The sequence below is a fragment of the Nannospalax galili genome, unplaced genomic scaffold, assembly GCF_000622305.1.
Source record: "Nannospalax galili isolate Female #2095 unplaced genomic scaffold, S.galili_v1.0 scaffold171, whole genome shotgun sequence".
Lineage (NCBI taxonomy): Eukaryota > Metazoa > Chordata > Mammalia > Rodentia > Spalacidae > Nannospalax > Nannospalax galili.
This window is the reverse complement of record NW_008329362.1, coordinates 2034355-2056629: the sequence shown is the minus strand read 5'-3', so window position 1 is coordinate 2056629 and position 22275 is coordinate 2034355. Positions and strand designations below refer to the sequence as shown.

Sequence of the window (22275 nt, the reverse complement as noted above, 5' to 3'; positions counted from 1 at the left end):
GAAACCAATGGTCCCATCACTTGGAAGCCATTGTAATCCTCAACTTTCAGCAGCAGTGGGTGGCGGCAGCAGAGAGCAACAAGTAGCAGCAGGTGGTGTCTTCTAGTATTACAGCTCTACCCAGCCACTAGGGCTAGAACCTGCAACAGAACAAGCATTACAGCTCTCAGGCCCAGGGTTTCAGAGTCCCTAGCTATTTACAACTGCTAGTGTTGTAGCTTGTGTAACAGCTGTTGTAAAGGGTCGCTGTGGCTGAGTTCTCTGACCTTTAAGGCTTGGCAGCTCTCTGGAGTGGTTCTAGTGATCCGGGACCAGAGTTTCTCATCTTCAGCTCTTTATAATGTGGTCTCTGTGGCCTCCACCTCCAGCCCCAACAGCTCTACAGCTGCCCTCTTGCCACTGCTCATGCCATTGCTGTTGCTATTGCTCCACCGCCTCTGTTCCCTTGGTGTTTCCATCACTCGTTGTATTGTCAGTTGAGGCTGATTTATTAACAATAAAAATAAAAAATAGACAAGACCACTCAGTGGGAGGATTTCTCCCAGATGACTCACAAAATGAATCAAACATCTTCTTTATATAGCCAGAAAGAGGGTGTAGTAAGGGTGTCTGTGCAAATTATGGCAGACCTCCATGGAAATGGACTGTGCTTGTACCAATCACAGGCCTTCTCCTGGAAGTATCCCCTCTATGGCCTTGGTGAAAATGTCTACAGGATAAGCAGAGTCATTTAGAATACACTGACACGTGATAACAAAAATCCAGTGTACACTGAACCAGTCATGTCTGAGACAGTATCTTCAGGAGCTAGAGTTGTGTTACAGCAGTAATGGTTGCCATGTAGTTCCCTCAAGGCATCTGAAGAATGTTCAAGGTGGCCAGTGCTGGCATGAGGTAGTCTAGCTGACTGACAGTCCTTCACTCAATGTAGCCAGGGCACCACAGGACAGCCTAAGTGCTGTCAGATAGGGAGTCAACCAGCCCAAGCCCCCAACATCTTAGTTCATTTAAAGGAAAAATAAACATTGAATGACATGTTTATAAAAAAAAAGACTTCTAATTAACATTAGTAGTGCTTTAATAGTCTTTAACAGTGCTGTGCTGGTTTGATTTTGACTGTCAACCTGATTGGATCAAAAAATGCCTAGGAGGGGCTAGAGTGATGGGTCGGTGGTTAAGAGCACTGGCTGTTCTTACACAGGATCTGGGTTTGGTTCCCAGCATTCATATGGCATCCAACAACTGACCACAATTCCAGTTCCAGGGAATCTGATGCCCTCTTCTGACCTCCACGGGCACTGCATGATATGGGTGCACATACGTGCAGGCAATACACTCATACACACAAAATAAAAGTAATAAGTAAAATATTTTGTTAAAAACTAAAAAATAGATTTGTTAAGCATATCCCTGGAGATATCTATGGGAGTATTTCCAGAGTCATTGGATCTTGAGGACACTGACTTAGTGAATGCTGATTGGTCTCTTGATGGAATCATAGTACACTGGCATTATTGTGAGGTAGCTAAGGGTACGAGGGGCCTAGATGGGATACATAAATCATTGGGTGTGTATCTTGAGGCTCTGTCTTGTTCTGCTCCTTCCTATAGTCCTTTTCTTCTGCTTACTAGCTGCCGTGATGTAAATAGCTCTCCCATGCAACATGCTCACACTGCCCTGTTTTGCCCAAACCATAAGCTACAATAAATTATTCTTCCCTTAAGTTGTTTATGTCAGGCATTTTGGTCACAGTAAGGATAAAGTAATACAAGTGCTTTAACAGTGGCCAACTTGTGCCCCAGAGGGCCAGGCTCCCTGTAATCTAGCTCAGTAGCACAACTGGCATTGTGGCCTTCAAGTAGAACATCTTACCGTTTCTCCACTTGAAACTCAGACTTTTTCTATTTTGCAATGTCTCTTCTTTGTTATTACCCTCTTCTAAGTGTCCTGAGAAACTCAAAATTACTCAACTAGAGGATGCTGAGCTATAGTGCTCTCACTCCTCCACCTTCAGGCCACATCTTGAGGACTTTGTTGTTTTTCTTAACTGAATGTTATGAAATTGAGGAATTCCTGAGAATTATGCCTCCAGATCCTAAAACCACATTATTGTTTCTCCTTGTTAATCTCCTTTCCTTTGTTTGACTCCCAAGATAAACTCACAGAAACAGAGAAGTTTCATGCTTTCCCCCTGAACTCCAGAGACATTTAGTATAGGCCTGGGTGATCTTCAAGACTTAGCCTTTCTGCTCTATCCTCTGATGGACTGAAGGGTTCTGTAACTACACATTTTCACAGGTGCTCTTCTAGCTAGTCTGGTATACCAACACTGAGAATCACAAGGTAGAGAGGGTGGAAGGCATTCCTAACTGGAATTGGCTTGCATTTCATGAGCACGACTTAAAAATGTTAGACCACTGGCTTTAGTTATGTGTCATTTATCTCACCCCATCCCTCCCTCTTCACTGGGGGACATTTTGACAATGTCTTAAAACATTTTTTTGGTTGTCACAACTGGAGGATAAGTGAATTGCTTCTGCCATCTAGTAGGTACAGAGCAGATTGTCTTGTGTATGTTTTACATTTTATAGGACAAGCCCCCTTACACAAAAGGTTAAGAATAGGGAGAGTTCATTAATAATGTCTAGGTTGAAATACTTTGTAGAAATGTCCACGTGTAAATACCTATTTTTCAGATAATCCAAGTAGTTGTGGGAATGTCTAGAAGGGACAATGAAGTCCTGGAGGGCTGGTGAGCATCTCAGCTGTGGGGATGCTTCAAGGGGCTTGAAGGACAGGGCCAGCTTTGCTAAGTCATGTCATCCCCAGAGTGTAGGTCGGTGGAGGAGAAAGTGAAAGAACATAGTGCCTTTGCTGGGGCAGAGCTGTGCCCATTTGCTGAAGCTTTACTGCTTGAAATAATTAGCCTATTCAATCAGGATGCACAGTCTTAAGGTCATGTGATCTTGTGTTCCTAATCAAGTTGAGAAAATGACATTTCAGTCAAGAGCAAATGTCTACAGGGAAAACAATAATTCAGAAAGATTGATAGGAATGAATTATCACCATGCTATGAAGAGACACAGAATTTATAAACAGGGCCACAGCATGCTGGCATGCAGAGGGGTAAGCACAGTGAAACAGAGTAGAAATGGAATAATCTCTGGTCCTGAATGTAAATCTTATCTATGCATTCATATGAACGGCCACCAGTAAAGGTTAGCCGATCTCTTTCTCTAGTAATCTTCACAAACTTGAAAAAAGCCTTTTGATTGGGTTATTGGAAAGGTGGTCCTGAGAAAAGATGAGGGAATACTTCCCATAACCTGCAGAGACTTCTACTCAATAGAGGGTTCGGCAAGACCATCGAAAGTCTAAAATAACAAAGTTAACACTGAAAATTCTCTTTATTATGTTTTGATTTCACAGTAAATGTAGACTTGTAAATAACAATAGTTCTTTGTAACAACCTATGTGACACTTTTATTAGCTTGTGGAAGTGGGAGGTTTGGTTAAACAGGAATCCATGTGAATATCTGGGCAAAAGAAAAGAAAGAAAAGAAAACAAAAAAACCCAGCCAGGGCTAGAACAACTAATATTTAGAAAAGTAATGGTCATGTTGGAGTTTGCAAACCACCTGTCACCTTGTTGATCCCCAGAAAAATGTAAGGAATATACTCACGGATGGGTGAAACTTTTCTCTGCCTAGGCAAGGAGAAGGTCAGGGTGAGCTTGCCATACTTGTCAGCTCACAGACGTGCAGAAGTACAGCACATGCCTGACAAAAGCTATTCACCAGTTTGCGAACTGGCAAGGTCTGTTTGTTGAGCACAATTCTTGCTCTTAAGATAAGGAAACTCAGGTTGAAGTACAGTAAATAGAGACAAAGGAAGGTTCTGGTCCATTGGACATTTTCTTTGAGCCTTTATTTTGAAAGCAGATAAGAGTGGAGGTAAAAGTTTCAGTTGCATGAGACAAACCAGCCCCAGGCCAGCCTCTAAAAACAGAGAAGAATAACAAGATCCTGGTCTGACAATGTCATCCTGCAGAGCACATGCATGGTCATGCAGGGGCCCTGAGAGCCTGCTGTAGGTCTAGTGCAGATGACGAAGATCCTCACCACATAGTCCGGGATAGTCGATGGGAAGCTCAAATTTCTTTAAGGATGACTTCTTAGAAAAAACAATGCAATACTTGACTTTTTGTTTTTCTTCAAGTTTTGTAATAATTCTAAGATTAAGGAATATAGTTGTGACAATTTCAATATACATCTTGAGATGAATATTGACTGCTTCAAGTAGAGCTATACAAAGAGTAAAGAAGACCGGAGTCATGGTCCTGGACCCCTGAATCTCAGGAAGGAGGTGCTGGATGGAAGGAACAGGAAGCTACAGCAGGAAGAAGGGCAGGTGTGCCCAACAAGAGTGGAAACTGCTACTGTCCCTGATCACAAAGATCTGTCAGTCATTTGGCAAAAACTTGCTGGTTCTTTTCTTCTTTTCCCCTCTGATCATCTAGCTCCTTCCAAACTGAAGAGCATTTGATGAGCTTTGCATCTCAGGTGTGTTTTCCATCCTGGTGACTCCAGATAAGCAGATGTTTCGGGGCCCTCAGGAATCTGCCAGGCAGGGAGGGTGCACAGGGCTGGAGCTGAGTGTGATCACAGCTCTGACGTTTCTATGCTTAAGCTTAAGACACTTGGGTGGGGGACTGATCTCTTGAGGCAGGACATTGATTCTTTCAGACTATAAGGGGATATGTGGGGTACTGCAAATTGAGGGCTACTTGACAAAGCATGTTTCATGCTATAGACAATTGTCAGCAACACAAACCAAGGTAATGAAGCAAATTATTGAAAAGAAGCAACTCACACACTGAATCTTAGGACCATGTTCAGATTACAGTGTAGAAAACTCCAGGGACCTAGTCAAGATATATTGCAAAAATTTATTCACATATTGTAAAAAATTAATTAAAATCAATTAAATTATCTCAGGTCTAGGAAACTAATTTGTAGTAAGACTTTCATTGGGAGAAAAGTTGTAAGGGGATTTAACTTGAATGGAATTTCTCCTTTTTTTGGTTAATTATTGCTGCATATTCCTCTAAAAAGTCTGAGATAATGAATATTTTAGTGTATTTCAGAATTCTAGAATACCGTTCCTCTACTAAGCCCTAAAGAAAATGAGTTTCAAATTATCTTTACCTGTTTTATTATTTTTTTCAAATGTTTCTTCTATCAGAAGTAAAAGCAGGTAAAAACATTTCAGTCCCTCATTCTGTCCTCCTCAGTGAAGACCCACTACCCTGTCAAGGGCTGTCACAGTGTCCCTCACAGACTGGGACACATTTAACAGGTTTCAGTGTGGATAGATCCTGCTTCCTTGATACTTGTTAGGAGGGATGCATCTTAGTATAAAAATCAGATCTAAACATCTCAGAAATAAACAAAGAGATGGACATCCCACTGGGAGCTAAAATTACTTATACTCCATTGAGTTCATTTGAATGGAGAAGGCGCATAACTCTGAAATTCTCTTACAGTGAGGTCCAATTTGTGATAGAATACTAGGGTTACAGTTTCCCCAAACTGGTGGGAGCTAAGGTAGCTACTGATTTTTTTCCTGTCCTAAATAGATCCATGGATTTAAAACTTGGCTATTTTAGTATCAAAAGGGCTCATGGCTTTGGGACCCTCCATGAAAGCTTCCACAGTATCCTGGAAACTGGGTGGTGCTATGTCCCACCATCTGTACGCTAACCCTGGCATGTCACTGCTTTATTCTATTTTTCCTAGTTGCTGGATTCATATAATAAAAAGAACGGATATAGATGTGGTTCAGGGGTAGAATATTTACCTGGCATGTACAAGACCTTGTATTTGGCCCCCAGCATCAGACGGATGGGAGATGGAGGAAGATAAACATACAGACAGAGACTAAGGCAGAGAAAGAAAAGAAACAATATTGGGAGTAAGAGAGGGGTTACGGTTACGGAGTGCGTTCAGCCACTTTTAAGAGGGCTAGGAGGCAAATACTAGTTCTGACAAAGAACTCCAGCAGTTTGTTTTCCACGAGCCTCCGTCCATAACCCAAAACAAAAATGGGGAAAAAAAATCAAGGCCAAAGTCTGAAATAATGAGAAAGCACTAATTTGACACTGAATGCATACAGTGAAATAGCCTGTTCATCAATAGAGCTCTGTGAAGAAATTATATTTAGAGCAAGAACCAAACTGTACAGCATGAGAAGTAGCCTTGTCAATTCCACCTTTCTTTCACTTAACAGCGAAAAAAAATGGGGCAGGCCACTGCTTCGTTTTCTCTGACTGTCATCTTCTGGCTGATGGCAGAAGCCAGCCGCTACTTGCATACTGTTGTTCCCATAATTACAGTTGGGTGACTTAAATATAGCCTCCAAATTAGAGTTTGCAATGAAATACAGTAGTGTTACTGACTTTAAAGGCAAAGCTGTGTGCTATTTTCTTTAGGTTACTGAATAACATCACCTTGTAAGTATAAAGCAAGCACAGTTAAACGTGACAGGCCTTTCAGCTTGATGGGGCCTAGCCGATGCTCCTTAGCGCACAAGGATGATTCTCTTGGACATCTGTGTATGGCAAGGCGGTCCTAGGCATGATTTGGCTCTGCAAACCTCTGTGTCAGCATTGTGCTGGTCTTGCCAACCCTGAAGTTTGCATTCTTTAAGTTGTTTCAATTTCAAAATTCCACTGATCACATGCATGAGGCCAGATAGGAATTTTGCCTTTTTTCCTCTAGCTGTACAAACACATTTTCTGATATTCCACTCACTAACTTATCTTTGACCATATTTATCCAGTAGTTAGAGTGTAGTGCCAGACCATCCATCCTCCTTCAAATTCTCTCTAGACCATAATGAGAAGGAATCCCTTCCCCCGCCCCCTGCCCCTGAGATTCTTTATATTGAGGGAACAGTGATTTTCTGAGGTGCTGGTTGCTGGGAAGGTTTAAAATGCCACTGGACAAGCATCCCCACCTTGTGACATCATAGTTTAATATGCAACGAATGTTTTGATAAAATATGTTTTAAAACTAAAGTTTATTGAAAGCTGTCCTTCTCCAAGCAATCACCAAAGATGGTGGCAATGGTTATCACTTAGACAAAACCTCGATTTGATCTTTTTAAAAATTAAACTGAATTTGGTGGCAGTTGATTTTACTTTCCTCACCTCCAGTGGGAAGTATGGACTTCCTTAAGTGTGTGCATTTGTGGGAAGACACAGAGAAAGCTCCTTTGTGATGTTGTTTCTTCCCATGGCCAAAGAGGAAAGAGGAAATGTCTAGGTGACAGCGGTGGGGGCTTATGACCCTCCTCCAATAACAGCCTGTCATACCATTTCCAAAGCAGAAAGAGAGGTGGCCCTAGGATGCCCAAGATGGGTTAGATAAGGTATACTTTATGTATTGCATGTGGCCCCCAGTCCTGGGCCCCCAGAGAAGGAAAAGGGGCTTCTGCTGAGATGAAGGCCACATGCTTTAGGAACTAGTCCCATGAAGACAACCCAGAGGTCCAGTGTCCTTGCAGATGCAATTGGAGTCCTTGAGGAGGGAAGCGGGATGATGACCTCTGCGGGGGTCATGTAGGGGTTGTCCAATCGGCACTCTTGGGGGCCTTGCATGTGTGTACATCCAGGGCCTCCAGGCAGTCCTGACAGCGCACAGCACAGCACCAGTGGAATTTACACTCACACTTGGTCATCCGGGTGACATGAGAGGTGTCATAGCCTCTCCCACAGCACATGACTTCACAGCTGTCCATGCCTCGGGAAGTCAAGTTGCACACACGACCTGCTGTACCCAGGGAGCCTGAAAGACAAACCAGAGAGCTGTCACTGACGAGGTCTAGGCAGATTACCACAGGCCTGGGTAGAAGAGTCAGGAAGACCAGAGCCTGGCCCAACCTCCACAAAGCTTGGTGCTGAATCCCTGCTTGGCGGGCCCCTGTATTGTCTCTGCTATATAGCTGAGAGACGCCCAGAGGGTAAAGCATAGGAAGAGTGGCCAGAAGCTTTAGATTTGGGGTAACTTGAATCTAGCATTTCCACTTTTAACTTGGTTTGCCTTTTCATATTACCCTTACCCTGCTATTGGGCAGGCTGGGCTGGATAAGAAAGAAAAAAGGATTTATCCTGGTTCTTCATCTTCCAACCCAAAAATCACACAAAGGAAGCCATGGTAAAAGTCAGCTTTCTCTAAATTTGGGAGGCATGGCATCCTAGAAATGAAGGGATTCAATCTCTGTAGACCTGCTTACAACGGCTTAGTAGAAAGAAACCAGAACTGTGGTTCCTGATAGGGATGGTGGGTATCATTTATGTGAGGCATTGAGGAGGGCAGGCATGGCCTGACTCATCACCAACTCTCTCCCCCTTGCAGTCTAGCTGACAACAGATGTGTGTGAAGCATCTGTTTGAGGCCACCTCCAGGCTCTCAAAGAATAAAACTAGTATTATTTTAGTTAATGTCATCTTGGCTAATCAGTACTATATTTGTGAATGGCAATCCATATTTATGTATCTGTTTCTTGAAAAGGATTTAAAAAAAAAAAAAGAAAATGAATTTCAAAGACAGAGCTGAGTGTGATGGCTGGAACTCAGAGAGCAAAGGCTGGAGGATCACTGCGAGTTTGAGACTGACCTCAAACATAGTGAGTCCCAGGGCAGACAGAGACATCTAGTGATACTCTATCTCAAATTAAAGAAGACTTAAATATAGAAAGCCTTTTAATTTACTCTGCTGTTGGGGAAATACCCAGAATTCTTTCACAGGAACTTTATCAGACAGCATAAACAAGTGTGGTGAAGAATTCTGGAGAGTTTTCTCAGCTTTCAATGACCGTTTCTACCCCACTCTCTCTCTCACTAAGATGGGCCATTGGCAGCCATGTTGTATAGTACCATCCTCCTCACTGGCAACAGATGATTGGATCAGAGGTGGGCACCTGACTTATGCTAGGTCAATCAAGTGGAGTTCCTAGGAGACTGTTACCATGCACAAAGTAAGTACCCCTGGGCAGCTGTGTTCCATGTTGAACTCTGTGCATAGGCAGAGAACCACAGAAAGACAGGAATGAAGCAAGTGTCCTAACGCAGTGAAGGCCAGAGCAGCAAAAGGAGTCCTGCGCAAGCTGACCTGTTCTTTTGGTTCCACTTCCATTTCTCCTAGAGGCTTTGCCATGCACCAACCTTTGCGTTCCTGGAGACTCTGAGACTTCTTCCATACTGGGCTTTGAACCCAGGGTCTCGTAGATACTAGGCAAGCACTGTACCACTGAGCTACACCCCCAACCTATAGCTTTTTATCTTCCTAGTAACTGCCCGCTTTTATCTAAACCGCTACCATTTCTATAATGCACAATCAACAATGCTAAGTAATTTTGACAGACCTATAGAAGACAAATAAGCATCAGGATGAAAAAGAGAGTGATTCAACTTTCTTCCAGCTTCTTTATCATATAACTAGCAATGTTTCCCTCTTCAAAACACAGCGTGCCTCGTGACTCTCTGTTTATCACAATGTGCTCTGTGTGAGATTTATCTGTATGAGTGTCATGTTGCCCCGCCTGTGCAGAATGACCAGGGAAACAGCAAGGTTCAGCAGGGTGTGGGGTCAAGAAAAGCAGAGGGTTGGCCAGACTTTCTGTGCGTGATCAGCCACCCAGAGCAGGAAGACAGGCAGAGGAGTTTCCTGAGGACAGGAAGGATGGCAGAGGGCCGGGTCAGGGTGGAGGGTGGGTCAGCCAGGGATGGCCCCAGGCCTACATCATGCTGAAGAAGCAAAGGGTTAGAAGAGGCAGCAGCTGGCCTGGACTCAGGGCAACCATTAGGACAGTCCCCTCAAAACTCACTGATTGTGCAAAAAGGACTCACTGCCAAATGCTGCCTTTAAACAGCACACTCATTATTTCATTTGATAAACATTTAGCAGACACAAACATGTGTGAGATGTTGTGTTGGCTGCTTGGGGGTTTGGGGGCAGGGAAGAAATAAAATAAATAGGACCCAACTCCTATTCTCAGAAGACTTGTAGTGTAGTTAAGAGATGACTATGTGGAGAGATACTTGCACTACTTTCATTATTTCATTTGCTCAAGTCTTACTGAAAACCACAGTAGAATCACACGCAGAACGCCCAGGCAGACAAAACTTAGACCGTAAAGCCAAGGTATTTAGGGTGTGGGCAATTAGGGGTTTGCTCCTAGGGCTGCCATGTGTCAACTGTGTGGTTGTGGCAAGTTACTTAATCTTGTTAAGCTTCCATTTCCTCTCTTGCAAAATTGGAATAAAAACAGTTCTTCATAGGGTCTGGGTGAGGACAGAATGAAATAATGTGTGAAAGTGCTGTCAGAATAAGTGCTCAACAAATGTTAACCATTCATTCATTTACTTTCAAGTGTTTATTGAATACCTACTATGTGATAGGCTCTGGGGGCTCATCAGTGAACAAAGATCCTATCCTGAAGTACTTATATCATTACCATAATGCTGTATCTTAGTATTAGTATTAGTGGAGGGAAACAGGACCAGGTAAAAAGTCATCAACTGTACAGCTTTAATAGAGAGGTTAGGTATTAAAGATTAGAGAGAGGATGAGTTGATTTGCAGGGAAAGAATGGGGTGAAAGGTACTACAAGGAAGAGAAATCCCTAGCAGAAGCTCCTAGTACAAGCTCACAGAGCGTAGGTTCACAAGAGTAGTGTGTGCATTTGACAAAAAGCATAGGAAAGAAGATTGCAACAGCAGGTTAAAGAATCTTTAGCCCCTTGCCACTGTTTGGATTTCATTCTACAGTGGGTATCAAACCAGTCTAGACTTCAATCAAGGAAAAAATACCTCAATTTTAATCAACAATTCAGATGATGTGGGTTGAAGGGAGAGTGGGAGGAAAGGCTCTGGAAGACAGTGTGTGTAGGCCAAGTCCTCAAGGAGTGTGATGCTGAAGTGTACTTAAGACACAGCTGTGAAGACTGAGATGGATCAAGCTGGAACTTCAAGTTTGTTTCAGGCCCTTAAGTGTTTGGGTGGGTCATTACACATCCACAGAGAGCTGACACAGCCTTTCACTTTAAGCTAGGTTTTTATTGATTTATTATTTTAAATATTTATTTTTATTTTATGTGTATGAGTGTTATGTCTGCATGTATGTAAGTGCACTGCCCTTGGAGTACAGAAGTTGTTAGTCACCATGCAGGTGCTGGGATTTGAACCCAGGTCTTCTGCAAGAGCAGCCAGTACTCTTAACTGCTGAGCCATCTCTCCATCCCCCAAGGTTTTCATTTATATAAAGAATAGAAATGGGGAAAACCAGTGAAAAATATTTGAAGTTGGGTAGTGAATTCTTTTAGGGGTAGGGCCAAAGAGCATGAGGTAGCTTCTGGAATACTAGGCCTCTTCCAGTTCATGATCTGGACATGAGTTATATCGAGTATTTTCACTTGAAAAAATTCATCCTATCTGCATCATATGAGCCATAACTAGGAAAAGTAGCAGAATTATGTGAGGCACAGAAAACTGTTCCACATGTCTGGAATTCAGTGTTCAAAGAGAAAAGAGTTGAGGCTGGAGATTGAGTAGAGGTGGCATTGTCAATAGACTTACATAATATGGCAAAGGGGTCAGACTTTACCCTGAGAACAAAGGAATTCTATTGAGGGTCTTAATGCAAAGGGTCTCATTTGTGATTGAGAAGGAAAACCAGTGAGCTAGGGCAGAATGAATTGAAGCAAGTCAAAACTAAGGCAAAGAGATAAATTGGAGACCCAAACAGAACTCTGGGCAGGACATGAGGTGACCTGGGTTAAGATGCTGACTATGGGAATGGGAGGGGTTAGTGAACAGATATAGAAGAAGGAGGACCATTGGACCGGTAGGTCATGGTACCTGATGGACCAATGGGAAGGGGAAGAGAAGAGTCCAGAAGGGCTTTCTGGTTTTTGTCTAATAACCATGTTGGTGCTAGTGATTCCTAAGATGGGAAATGCCTAGGAGGGGTAGATTTTTAAGATGAGTTTAGCTGCAGCATGCTGAGTTTGCTGTTACTTGGGGTCATCCAGTGGAAGTGTTCACTGAAAACACTCTGCTTCAGGAGAGAGGTTTGGATGGAATCCTTGGATTGGATGTCTTTTTCAAGAGGTAGAGCCTGAGACCATGGGTATGTGAGTAAGATCCCTGGAAGGTATGAAAAGCTCTCTTACTTGGCATCCCAGTGGTGACTCAATTTATAGCATTTTGTGTTTTGTTCATAAGTCCTACACACCAAATGAACATTTTTCCTTCCCATCAACTTACACTTGTCACACTATGACCATACTACTACACATTTGAATCCTTTGTCCTCCCCCAGGGCTGTGGGTCTGAGAGGGCTGTGACAGAGATGTGAAATCTTTTGTTTCTTAAATCAGACTGAGTCCTTTACTGACATCTACCTTGGCGGTCTTTCCCCAGTGACCTAAATCCTAATGAGGTCTGAGCCGGTGATCTCAGCTTCAGAGAACGGCCATGTGGATTTTGTTTCCAAAATGCAGAAAACTGGTCAGAACTTATTTGGGGGGGCAACGCAGGGACCGTTGGCATAAGCTTTATTTAGAAGTAGTTTCAGAGTCATGTCTGGTGCTACTGGCCTATAATCTCAGCTACTTGGGAGACTCAGGCAGAATGTTGGTGAATTCAGGGCATAACTGAGCTACAGAGTGAGTTTAAGATCACCTTGGGCAACTTAGGAAGGCCTTATCTCAAAAGGTGAGAAAAGAAGACTGAGGATCCAGCTCATTGGTGAAGTGCTTGCCTAGCATGTGTGGGTCCCTGGGTTCATAGTACCAAACATAAACAAAGCAAAAGAAAAAGGTGGCTTTGCTAAGGGAAACAAAACCTGGCAATGAGACGTAGCCGTTCACCATTCAGTTACAAAATGCTCAAAAACACAAGTAACTGGAACATGCCACTCACCACCGCTGCCCAAACAGGGCCTAATGAGACCAAGAAGGAGGAAGATGAAAAGGGTTTTGAAGACTGAGAGCCACTGATGTGAGAACAGCAGCAGGGTCACAGGCTGGAGCTGTAATGGGGCACCCTGAGGGAACAGGGTGTAGGGAATGGGCTGACAGGGAGGCTCAGGACAGTCCATGAAGTAGGAGGACAGGATGAGCCTGCCCAGGGAAGGACTACAAATTGGCTCTGCTTTCGAATTGAGATCTAATTAGACGTAATGACAGACTGCAGGGCAGAAGGGCAGCTTGGACACTTGTGCCATTAGAGCAGAACATAGAGCCGTTTCCTCACAGCTCGGAAAAGTCTATCCAGAGTGCAGGCTCTATATGAAATTGGCTGGTATTGCTTTGCTTTAATGGAATCATAACAAGCTCGTTAAAAATGAGCACCCTCTTCCACCAATCTTTCTAAAGCAGAATGACACCATTATGCTTAAAATAAAAGACAAGAAAGAAGCTGATGCATTTATGTGTGTGCATGCATATTCACTAAAGGGACTTACTGGGTTTTGTCATCTCTCTGCTTGCTTAGTTCTAAATATTTGTGGCATAAACACCGAAATGAAAATTAATGAGTCTCTCACCCCTGCTTGGGCCACTACAGGGTTCATGGGTGACAAATGCTCAGCTAGATAAAAGTCCATAAGGCAAATATCACATTTTCCAAACTGAATAGAGTGGAAGTTCACCTGTAGTTTCTTTTTCTTCCTTTTTCATCCCCTCATTATCTTTCCTCTTTGCCTCATGTTTCCCATTTACATCTCTCTCATACCCAGAGATCTAAGATTTATAGAACACTTACATAGTTGACACCGTGTGATAAGCAGCTTACCTCTACTATCTCATTTAATTCAATAAGCTTATAAGACAGACAGAGACTGTACCATCGAAATTCAGAAAACAATTAAAGAGAGATCAGGGAGATACAGTAACTTTAGGATTACACAGCTAGCAAGTGGTGGGCATCCTTGGAACAGAGAAGGAACAGTGATCAGCCTCTTCCCTGTTCGTCCCCTTAATTCTTCTGTCGAATGATGAACTTGTAAACTGGGCTTGGTTGAAAACATCTAGAAACTCAGCAAAAGGAGGCTAAGACAGGAAGATCATGAGTTCTAGGCCAGCTTGGGCTACATAGTGAGATCATGCCCTGCCAAAACAGGGGCTGGGATGTAGCTCAGTGGAAGAGTACTTGCTTAGCATGGGCAAAGCCCTAGGTTTGATCCCCATTCTACCACCATCACCCATTCAGAGAACCTGCAAAGGGCCTGACTTACAGCTTTCTTGTGGGGAGAGGGTCTTTTTCTGAAGTTCATGGTATGTGCTAGACAATGAAGTCACAAAGGTTTTGTGGAGAGGACTTGTTAACATGTTGCTTTATGCTGCATTTCTGCTGTACTGATATTCCTTTTTTTTAAGTGTGTCCATTGAATCTGTATGATGTGTGCGTTGTGTCTGTATGATGTGTGTGCTTGAGTGAGAGTGCAGACATGCACATGCTGTGGTGTGCATGTGAAGGTGAGAGGACAATCTTGGATGTTGGACCTCACCTTCTACCTTGCTGGAGACAGGGTCCCTTGTGTCCACTCACTGCTGTCTAAGCCAGGTGAGCTGGCCCATGAGCTTTCAGTGATTCTCCTGTCTCTGCCTCCCATCTTTTGGTAGGGGTGCCCTGGGATTACAGATTTTACTATTAGTATGCCTGGCTTTTATGTGGATTCTTGGGATTCAAATTCAGGTGGACTGGCTTGTAACAAGTGCTTTATCCACTGAGCTATCTCCCCAGCCCTGTACTGGAACTTTCTACTGAATTCTTGAAACTCTTAGAGGAATGAGAATAACTTCTTTGTAATTCTAGAATTCACATTTACAAAACACATAGGCATGAAATGGGGTTTTGATATGTGTCACTGGTGGGGTCTGTGGGGAGGACATTGGGAAGAGCCCTGTCTATGGAAGTAGAGGTTCAAGTGTCCATTCACATCAGTTTGTAACTCACCCAAAATGGAACTGCCCACCCTGATGTGCAGCTGTTTCCTCCTAATTGAAACATTTCTTGGGGAGGGGGCTTAGAGAAGTCAGGAAGTAAGTGAAACTTATAAAGTTTAGGAAATAAGGAAATATATAAGGCTTAGGAGATTCCTAAAGCTTACAGGATTTACAAGGCCCCTCCTAAGGTTATATAAGCAGTAACAATTGCTCAAGAGGGGAGACACTCCTATTGTGGAGCTTCCCATAGTTTTGCAGGGAGCTCCAGGGATGCAGCTTTCAATGATTCTTCACCCATGCTGGGGTGGACTTTTCAGTGATGCAGCTGCTGTTCAGTCACCTGTAAGTGACCCCAATAAACTCATTGGCTTACTAAGCTAAGCTCGGGTGAAATCATTTCTTTGTTCTGTCACTAGTACCCTATTTGGGGGGAACAGAGGTTTGTTTATGTCTCTCCAATAAAAGCCAAAGAATATCTGATTTCTTATCTGACTTTCCAGGCTTATCCCAAGATTCTCTGAGTCATTTCCAATTTCCTGATTCTTACAGAGTGAATATTTGTACCACACAGTCTTCACAAAACTAGACATTTGAAAAATAGCTTTAGCTAATGGCCCTATCATTCAGGTCTCCCAAATGGACATCTTATGAAACCAAACATATATTTGGATGTTTTCTATTTAAATATTTAGGTGATTTCTAATGAATAAGTTCATTTTACAAAGTCATATTACTTTATAATGTTCTTTTACTGTGTTTTGATTTATATCATTCACATAAGAGTGACAGGCAGGAAGCTCATTTTCCTTAGGTCCTTTTGCTTTGTTATGAACTATGCTCAGATGTGTGGCCAGTCTGGGGACAGAGCTCAGTCCCCTAACACAGAATACTGTGGGATCAGATGCCAGCTTTTCTGTCATCTTTACCCCCAAACAATTCTTGAGATTGGCTCCCTAAATTCCATGTCCATCCATAAGGCCTAGATAGAATCTCTGAGGATGGGCAATGCCTATGTCATGGGAAGCTGGAAGGAGCTGCTAAATGTACCTTTTTCCTCCCTGTATCTTATGTTCCCATCCTGACTCATATAGAAGCTTACACATGCATGGGAAAAAAGAGACAAAGAATGGAGTTTCTAAATCACATGCATTTGGGACCACATATCATATTTGGTGGGGCAATACCAAGGGAACTTACAGAATCAAGCATCCCATCCCCAGAGCTATAAAATTAATAATGGAGTCAGGGTTCCCAGTGTAAAAACATTTCTGTCTCCACCAACATGCATCTTCCTGACAGCAGAGGAGGAACAGAGGGCTTTGGCTAATAGTTCCCAGACCCATACCTCTGGGACTTGGAGGAAGGGCACTTTCTCTCTCTCTCTCTCTCTCTCTCTCTCTCTCTCTCCCTCTCTCTCTTTGAAAATTCCTGCCACTCAGGCCAACAGAGGCCCATATGTTGACCATTAGGGCATAAAGCAAGATTCACTTAAGCCTGTCATCCAATAGGCTGTTTCTCCTCTGCTTGACTTACACGTTGTCATTAATGACACAGATTTATTGAGGGAACAAAAGAATGTAACATAGCGAATGTTAGAGACCGCACATCCATCTACTTGCAGGGCTTCCCCCTTCCTCACATGAAGGATTGCAAAGCTAATGCTACTTAGGAAAGATAATATCTACACTTAACTCAGATGATTTTATTCGTTTTTATTCATTTTCCTAGCTTGGAATCATTTGACTAGTACAGGAAAGCCATGTTCTATTAAGCTAGCAAACCCTACAACGGAACTAACATTGTTATGGCCGAACTCTTTGACTTTCCGTACCTGGCCTATAAAGGTATTTCCTGCCTCTTCTCTACTCTCTAAACAGCCCGTCTTCCAACCTGACAAAGTGACTTTCTGATGTCACTTGTAGCCATGCAGATTTCTCTTTAAGATTCACACTCATCTGTAAGCTTCCTCTCCCTTTTCCCACCTTTCAAGATGTAGGCCTACAGTAACATCTTCCATGGAGTACATTGTACAAGTTCTGCTGACCTACCAAGGCCTATAATACACATCCTGAAAGTGGGTCCATGTCCTGTTTCCTTTTTTCTATATACTGCACAGAACTCAGATGTTAAAACATACTTGCTTATTTATTAAACACTAAATTAACACACTCTTAAAAACTAAGAACAGCCTTTGCATTGTCCAGAGAGGGCACCCTTCTCTAAGAAGTCTTAGCCCTTTCTCAGATACACAGTGAGAGCCCAGCAGCTAAGCCTGTCCCTCTTTAAATGCTCTTACTTGGTGTACAGCAAACACATGCAGGAAATGTGGCATGTATTTTTCCTTTATAAATTTTATTTTAGAAATTTTCCTTTATACATTTTATTTATTTGATTTTTTTGAAGATTATGCCTTACTGTGTAGCCCAGGCTGACCTTGAACTCACAGTCCTCCTGTCCCAGCCTCCAGAGTGGTGACATTACATATGTATGCTACCACATTAGCCAAGGCACATTTTGAAATTGAAATTCACAACGATAACTTAGGTGACTTGTGACATCAGGTTAAGGTTCTGGCACTGCAAACAGAGTAAAAATTAATAATTCATTCAGTTCCCAAATGATAAGAACCTTGGAAATGACAAGATGATGTATCATATTTGAAAGAAAAAGAGAAGTAAATTTATCCATGGCAACTCAATTAGTAACCATCAATAATAGTAATAAATAGCAATTTGTAGCACCAACGATGCTTAATCGATATTGCAGGGCTTGCACGTACCCAAATAATGTGAAATTTGCATGTATTTTGAAAAAAGCTATTTGCCATTACAAAGTGGATTTCAAGGGGAAAGCTCAAATTAAATATTCAAATTCATTATTTTAAGGTACTTCAAAAGCATCTCCTGTTTGCAACTATTAATATAGCAATTAGAAACAAGCTTTGCTATTCTTCCCCTAACCCGCCAATCGCCCCATCTATTTGGTCATTAATTTATTGTTAGTAGTTCAAATGATGTCAATGAATTGGAAATAATAAAATGAGTTTTAAGGTTTGTTTTCCAATTTTCAGTTAGTCTGATTGCCACTGTCAATGTAGCATAAAGTATAAAAGTGCATTGGCTATAAAAATACCTTGCTTACATTGGTAATGAAATCAGATGGACTGCATTAGTCACTTTTCTGTTGCTGCAATAGAAACACCCAATCAATTTATAGAAGGAAGAGGTTATTTGAGCTTACAGTTCCAGGGGAATTACAGTCCATCATGTCAGGGAGGCATGGTGGCTAGAGGTGGCTAGAGCAGGAGCAGCAGAAGCTAAGGTCTTATATCATCATGCAGGCACAGGAAGCAAGAGAGCTACTGGAGATCTGGCAAGGCTTAAGAACTCTCTAAGCCCATCCCCAGTAACATGCTTCCTCCAGGATAGCCGCACCTTCTAAAACCTCCCAAAACAGCGCCATCATCTGGAGACAAAATGTCCAAACACTTGGAGCCTATGGAGGACATTTTTGTTCAAACCACAACATGGACTAACCAGCATTGATAACTAACCAGCGTTATAGTAAACGAACAATTACAGAACTGAGCACCTGGGTGGCTGAGCAATAGAGGCAATCTGCTGCAGTGTTTATTTGACATCTTTTGTCTCATCCAGGTAAAGGGCCAGCAAGTAACATAACATAATTTTGAAGCTTGCTAAATGTCCTACTAATGTGCTTGAACATGAGGAAAAGTTCTATTTAATAATTAAGCATAAATGGAAATTTCTCAGGTTGTGTGCTATACCAGTGATGAGATATACTTAGCAATTATCTGCAAAGAATCCAAGCTACCTTTAAAGTTGTAGAATTCAGCTATGTAATGAGCATTATTTTATGTGGCTTACAACTTGCCATTCAACTCAATGCAACACCTTCATACACTGTGTACTAGGGATCTAAGGGGAGCAGGAGACTGCCTCTGCCCCGGTGGATCCCAATGGGGGGCAGAGGGGTACCAATTAACATTGTGGCACATTCTATGAATGAGAAAACAGCTCTGCTTGGGTTTGTGGAATGGTAGAGAACACGGAGAAGTAGGCAGATCCTCTATACATTACAGAGGTCCTGATGATAGTCTTGGGTGATGGAGGCAAATGAGATGGAAGTGTTGACAACTGGCTTGCATGCTTATGTCTTGACCACCACAGTGGGCAGTAGTTCTATTTTCTGAGAAGGAAAAGACTGGAGGGAAAAATCTTTAAGAGTGGGACCAATCAAGAGTTCAGTTTTGAACAGAAGTGTCTATATACTATGAGAAATCTAATGAAGACATTAAGCAGGGAGTTAAATACAGAATGAGGCAAGAACAAAAATGTGGATAGAGATAGCATTTAAAGTCATAGTAATGGAGATCAAACCAGGAAAGAAGTACAAAGAGAAATGGAGCTCTGAGAAACCTCTACAAAACTGCAAAGAAGAGAAACTAGCCACTGAAACGGACGAAGATGAGCTAATAGGCAGGGTAGACATTAGGAGAGTCTATATCACAGAAGTCGAGACAAGTGTGTGTTTTAAGGTAGGAAAGGCCAATTGTATTACATACCACTTAAGAATTTGAAAAGATGGTTTACTATTATAACTAATATTAATTATACAACATAACAATAAATATCTATGAAAATGATGACTTAGAAGGCTCATCAAAAATTTTGCAAATAGTTCTTTTCTGGTCTACTTTTCTTAACACCCTTTAGATATTAATTCATTAATTTCTGTAAGTCTCAAAGCACAAAGATATGAGTAACTTCTTTATGTTGTCAAAATAACAAATAGAAGGTAAGACCTGTATAGTGTGATGGAACAAGGACCAAATCCCAAGACATACTCCTTTCCTGTCCTAGATAGAGGTTCCCCATCACCTAGACAGTGTCCCATAGCCTGACTGCTGCTTTGCTTACCTATAAGAATCATGCAGTGGATGGTGCCATGGTCTGCCCTCTTGGTATTCCCAGGGCATATGTGTCTGGCACATAGAATGATCTCAATTAATATTTGTTCAGTGAGAAATGGTGGACATAAAATGTCCTGATGTGAATTCTACATATTATTATTTAAGTAGAACCCACCCTTTGACTAGTATCTTGTTTCCTTGTTTTTAATCATACCATGGGGCACAGACAGTGTTCATGAGTTTCTGCAAACCAGGTCAAACACAAAGCATATCTAGAATACTAGTCTCTGGACACTGATTTTGGGAATCTGGTTCCCCTGGGCTTCAAGGTCTATTTGCCAAATATAGTTTATATAGGAAGACAAAAGTTAATACTTGAGAGATGACTCCATGTACAGCTGCCTGCCAGGTTTTCGGTTTTCAGCAAGCAACATGTTCCACAAATTCTGAGCTCCATTTGTGTTTGAACTTGACAACAGAAGAGGTAGAGGGTTGCCTGCTTCCTCCAGTTGGAGAGGAAACCTCAGGGTGACCTCTGGTCCAGGTCAGGATTTTACATCATCCCCAGTGAAAGTGATCTGTGATTAGGTGCAGACACCTCCTCTGCTGGGTAGGGCCACATTCCTTAGTTACAGATGCACCTATCTCAAACTGAAGGGCTGCTTTGATTTACAGATGCCTGGGGCACACCAGAGTAGATAACTAGAGTCACCAGAGTGCTCATCTCGTTATGTCCCTAACTCCAAGATGTGGCCTCCAATCTGGCCTGCAAAATGTCACATGCCCAATACCACACTTGCACCTACTCATCAAATCTGTGCTGTAAAGGGGGGTATTTATAGTTCGGCACCAAAAATCCTTGCCTTCTTCAGTTGAAAACGAAAAGAATATACCTTGTTATGGTTTCCAAAATTTCTTCAAGTTTTTTTTTTCTTACCATTTCTTAGGAACAATTAAAAATATCCTCTTAAAAACATGAAGTGCTGGGGCTGGAGAGATGGCTCAGCCGTTAAGAGCACTGACTGCTCTTGCAGAGGACCTGGGTTCAATTCCCAGCACCCACATGGCAGCTATGAACTGTCCTTAACTCTAGTTCCAGGGGAATCCGAAGCTCTCTTCTGACCTCCGCAGCATTGCATGTCACATACATGCAGGCAATACACTCATACACATAAAATAAAAATAATAAATAAAATATTTTTAAAAAAAATATGAAGTGCTGCCAGGTACAGTAGCATAGGCCAGGCCTTTAATGCCAGCACTTGGGAGGCAGATTTCTGTGAGTTTGAGGCCAGCCTGGTGTACATAGTGAGTTATAGGACATCCAGGGCTACCAAGTGAGACTCTGTCTCAAAAAAAAAAAAAAAAAAAAAAGCTGTCAGGTGGAGCAGTAGCCATGTGGGAGTACTTGCAGTAAAAACCTGAGTTTCCGAGTGCAGAGTCCCAGCATCCATGTACAATCTGGGCATGGCTGTGTATACCTGAACACCAAGTGTTGTGGGCAGAGACAGGCAGATCCTAGGAGCTCGCTGGTCAGCCAGTCTAGCCAAAATGACACACTTCAGGTTCAGTGAGAGATCCCGTCTAACAGAATAAGGCGGAGTGATAGAGGAAGAAATCTAATATTTTTCTTTGGCTTCCACATGCGAACTTTTACATACCCATGCATGTTTATAAACACACACACACAAAAGAAAGAAAAAAAAATCTTGAAGTGCTTATAATTGAAAAGGGCTTCAACCTGATCTATATGCGGCTATCTAATTGTGATAGTTTTGAGCTCCTAGCATGGGGCACCTTACCCCATGTCTTCATACTGCACCTTTACTGCAGAGGACCCCCTTCCTATGCACAAAGCCCAAGTAACAGGAAGGAAGTGGAACAACAAGAAAGCTATATATATTTTTTTGTTTTGATTTTTATTTGTCCGTTTTATTTTTTTAACTACTCCCAGGTCATGAAATCTTGGACAAGTTACACAACTTTTTGAGATTTCATTTTCCTGATCTGGAAACGAAGGTGATTGCTGCCAAGAGTAAGGTGATGGAGATGTCAGGGTGCAGAACAGGCCTATCAGAAGCTGACCCATGCTCCCAGCATCCTCCCTGAGTGAAGTCTGTCCTCACCAGAAACACTGGGCTCTCTGCTCTGTGACTCTTTTCATCCAAGTTCACTGTTCCTGGTATCACTGTTTCAGGACCTCCCTAGAGAGGGAGATACATCAGTCTAATTCTAGCAAGTTGTAATAACTAACTGATATCATTTAAAGAAGTTACTTGCAGTAGAAAAAGTTGCTAAGAATGGAGGGTCTGCAAGTCAGAGAGAGAGAA

At 42.3% G+C, this 22275-nt stretch overlaps 1 protein-coding gene across 1 annotated transcript in view; it reads right to left on the bottom strand.

Annotated features, from left to right (window-relative positions):
- Positions 1-7066: 7066 nt before the first annotated feature.
- Wnt2 (Wnt family member 2) overlaps positions 7067-22275 on the bottom strand; it is a 42357-nt gene continuing 27148 nt past the window's right edge. The window contains exon 5 of the mRNA XM_008837234.3: positions 7067-7847. Coding sequence (XP_008835456.1) covers positions 7618-7847 — 230 coding nt within the window. The 3' untranslated portion in view covers positions 7067-7617. The remainder of the gene's footprint in view (positions 7848-22275) is intronic.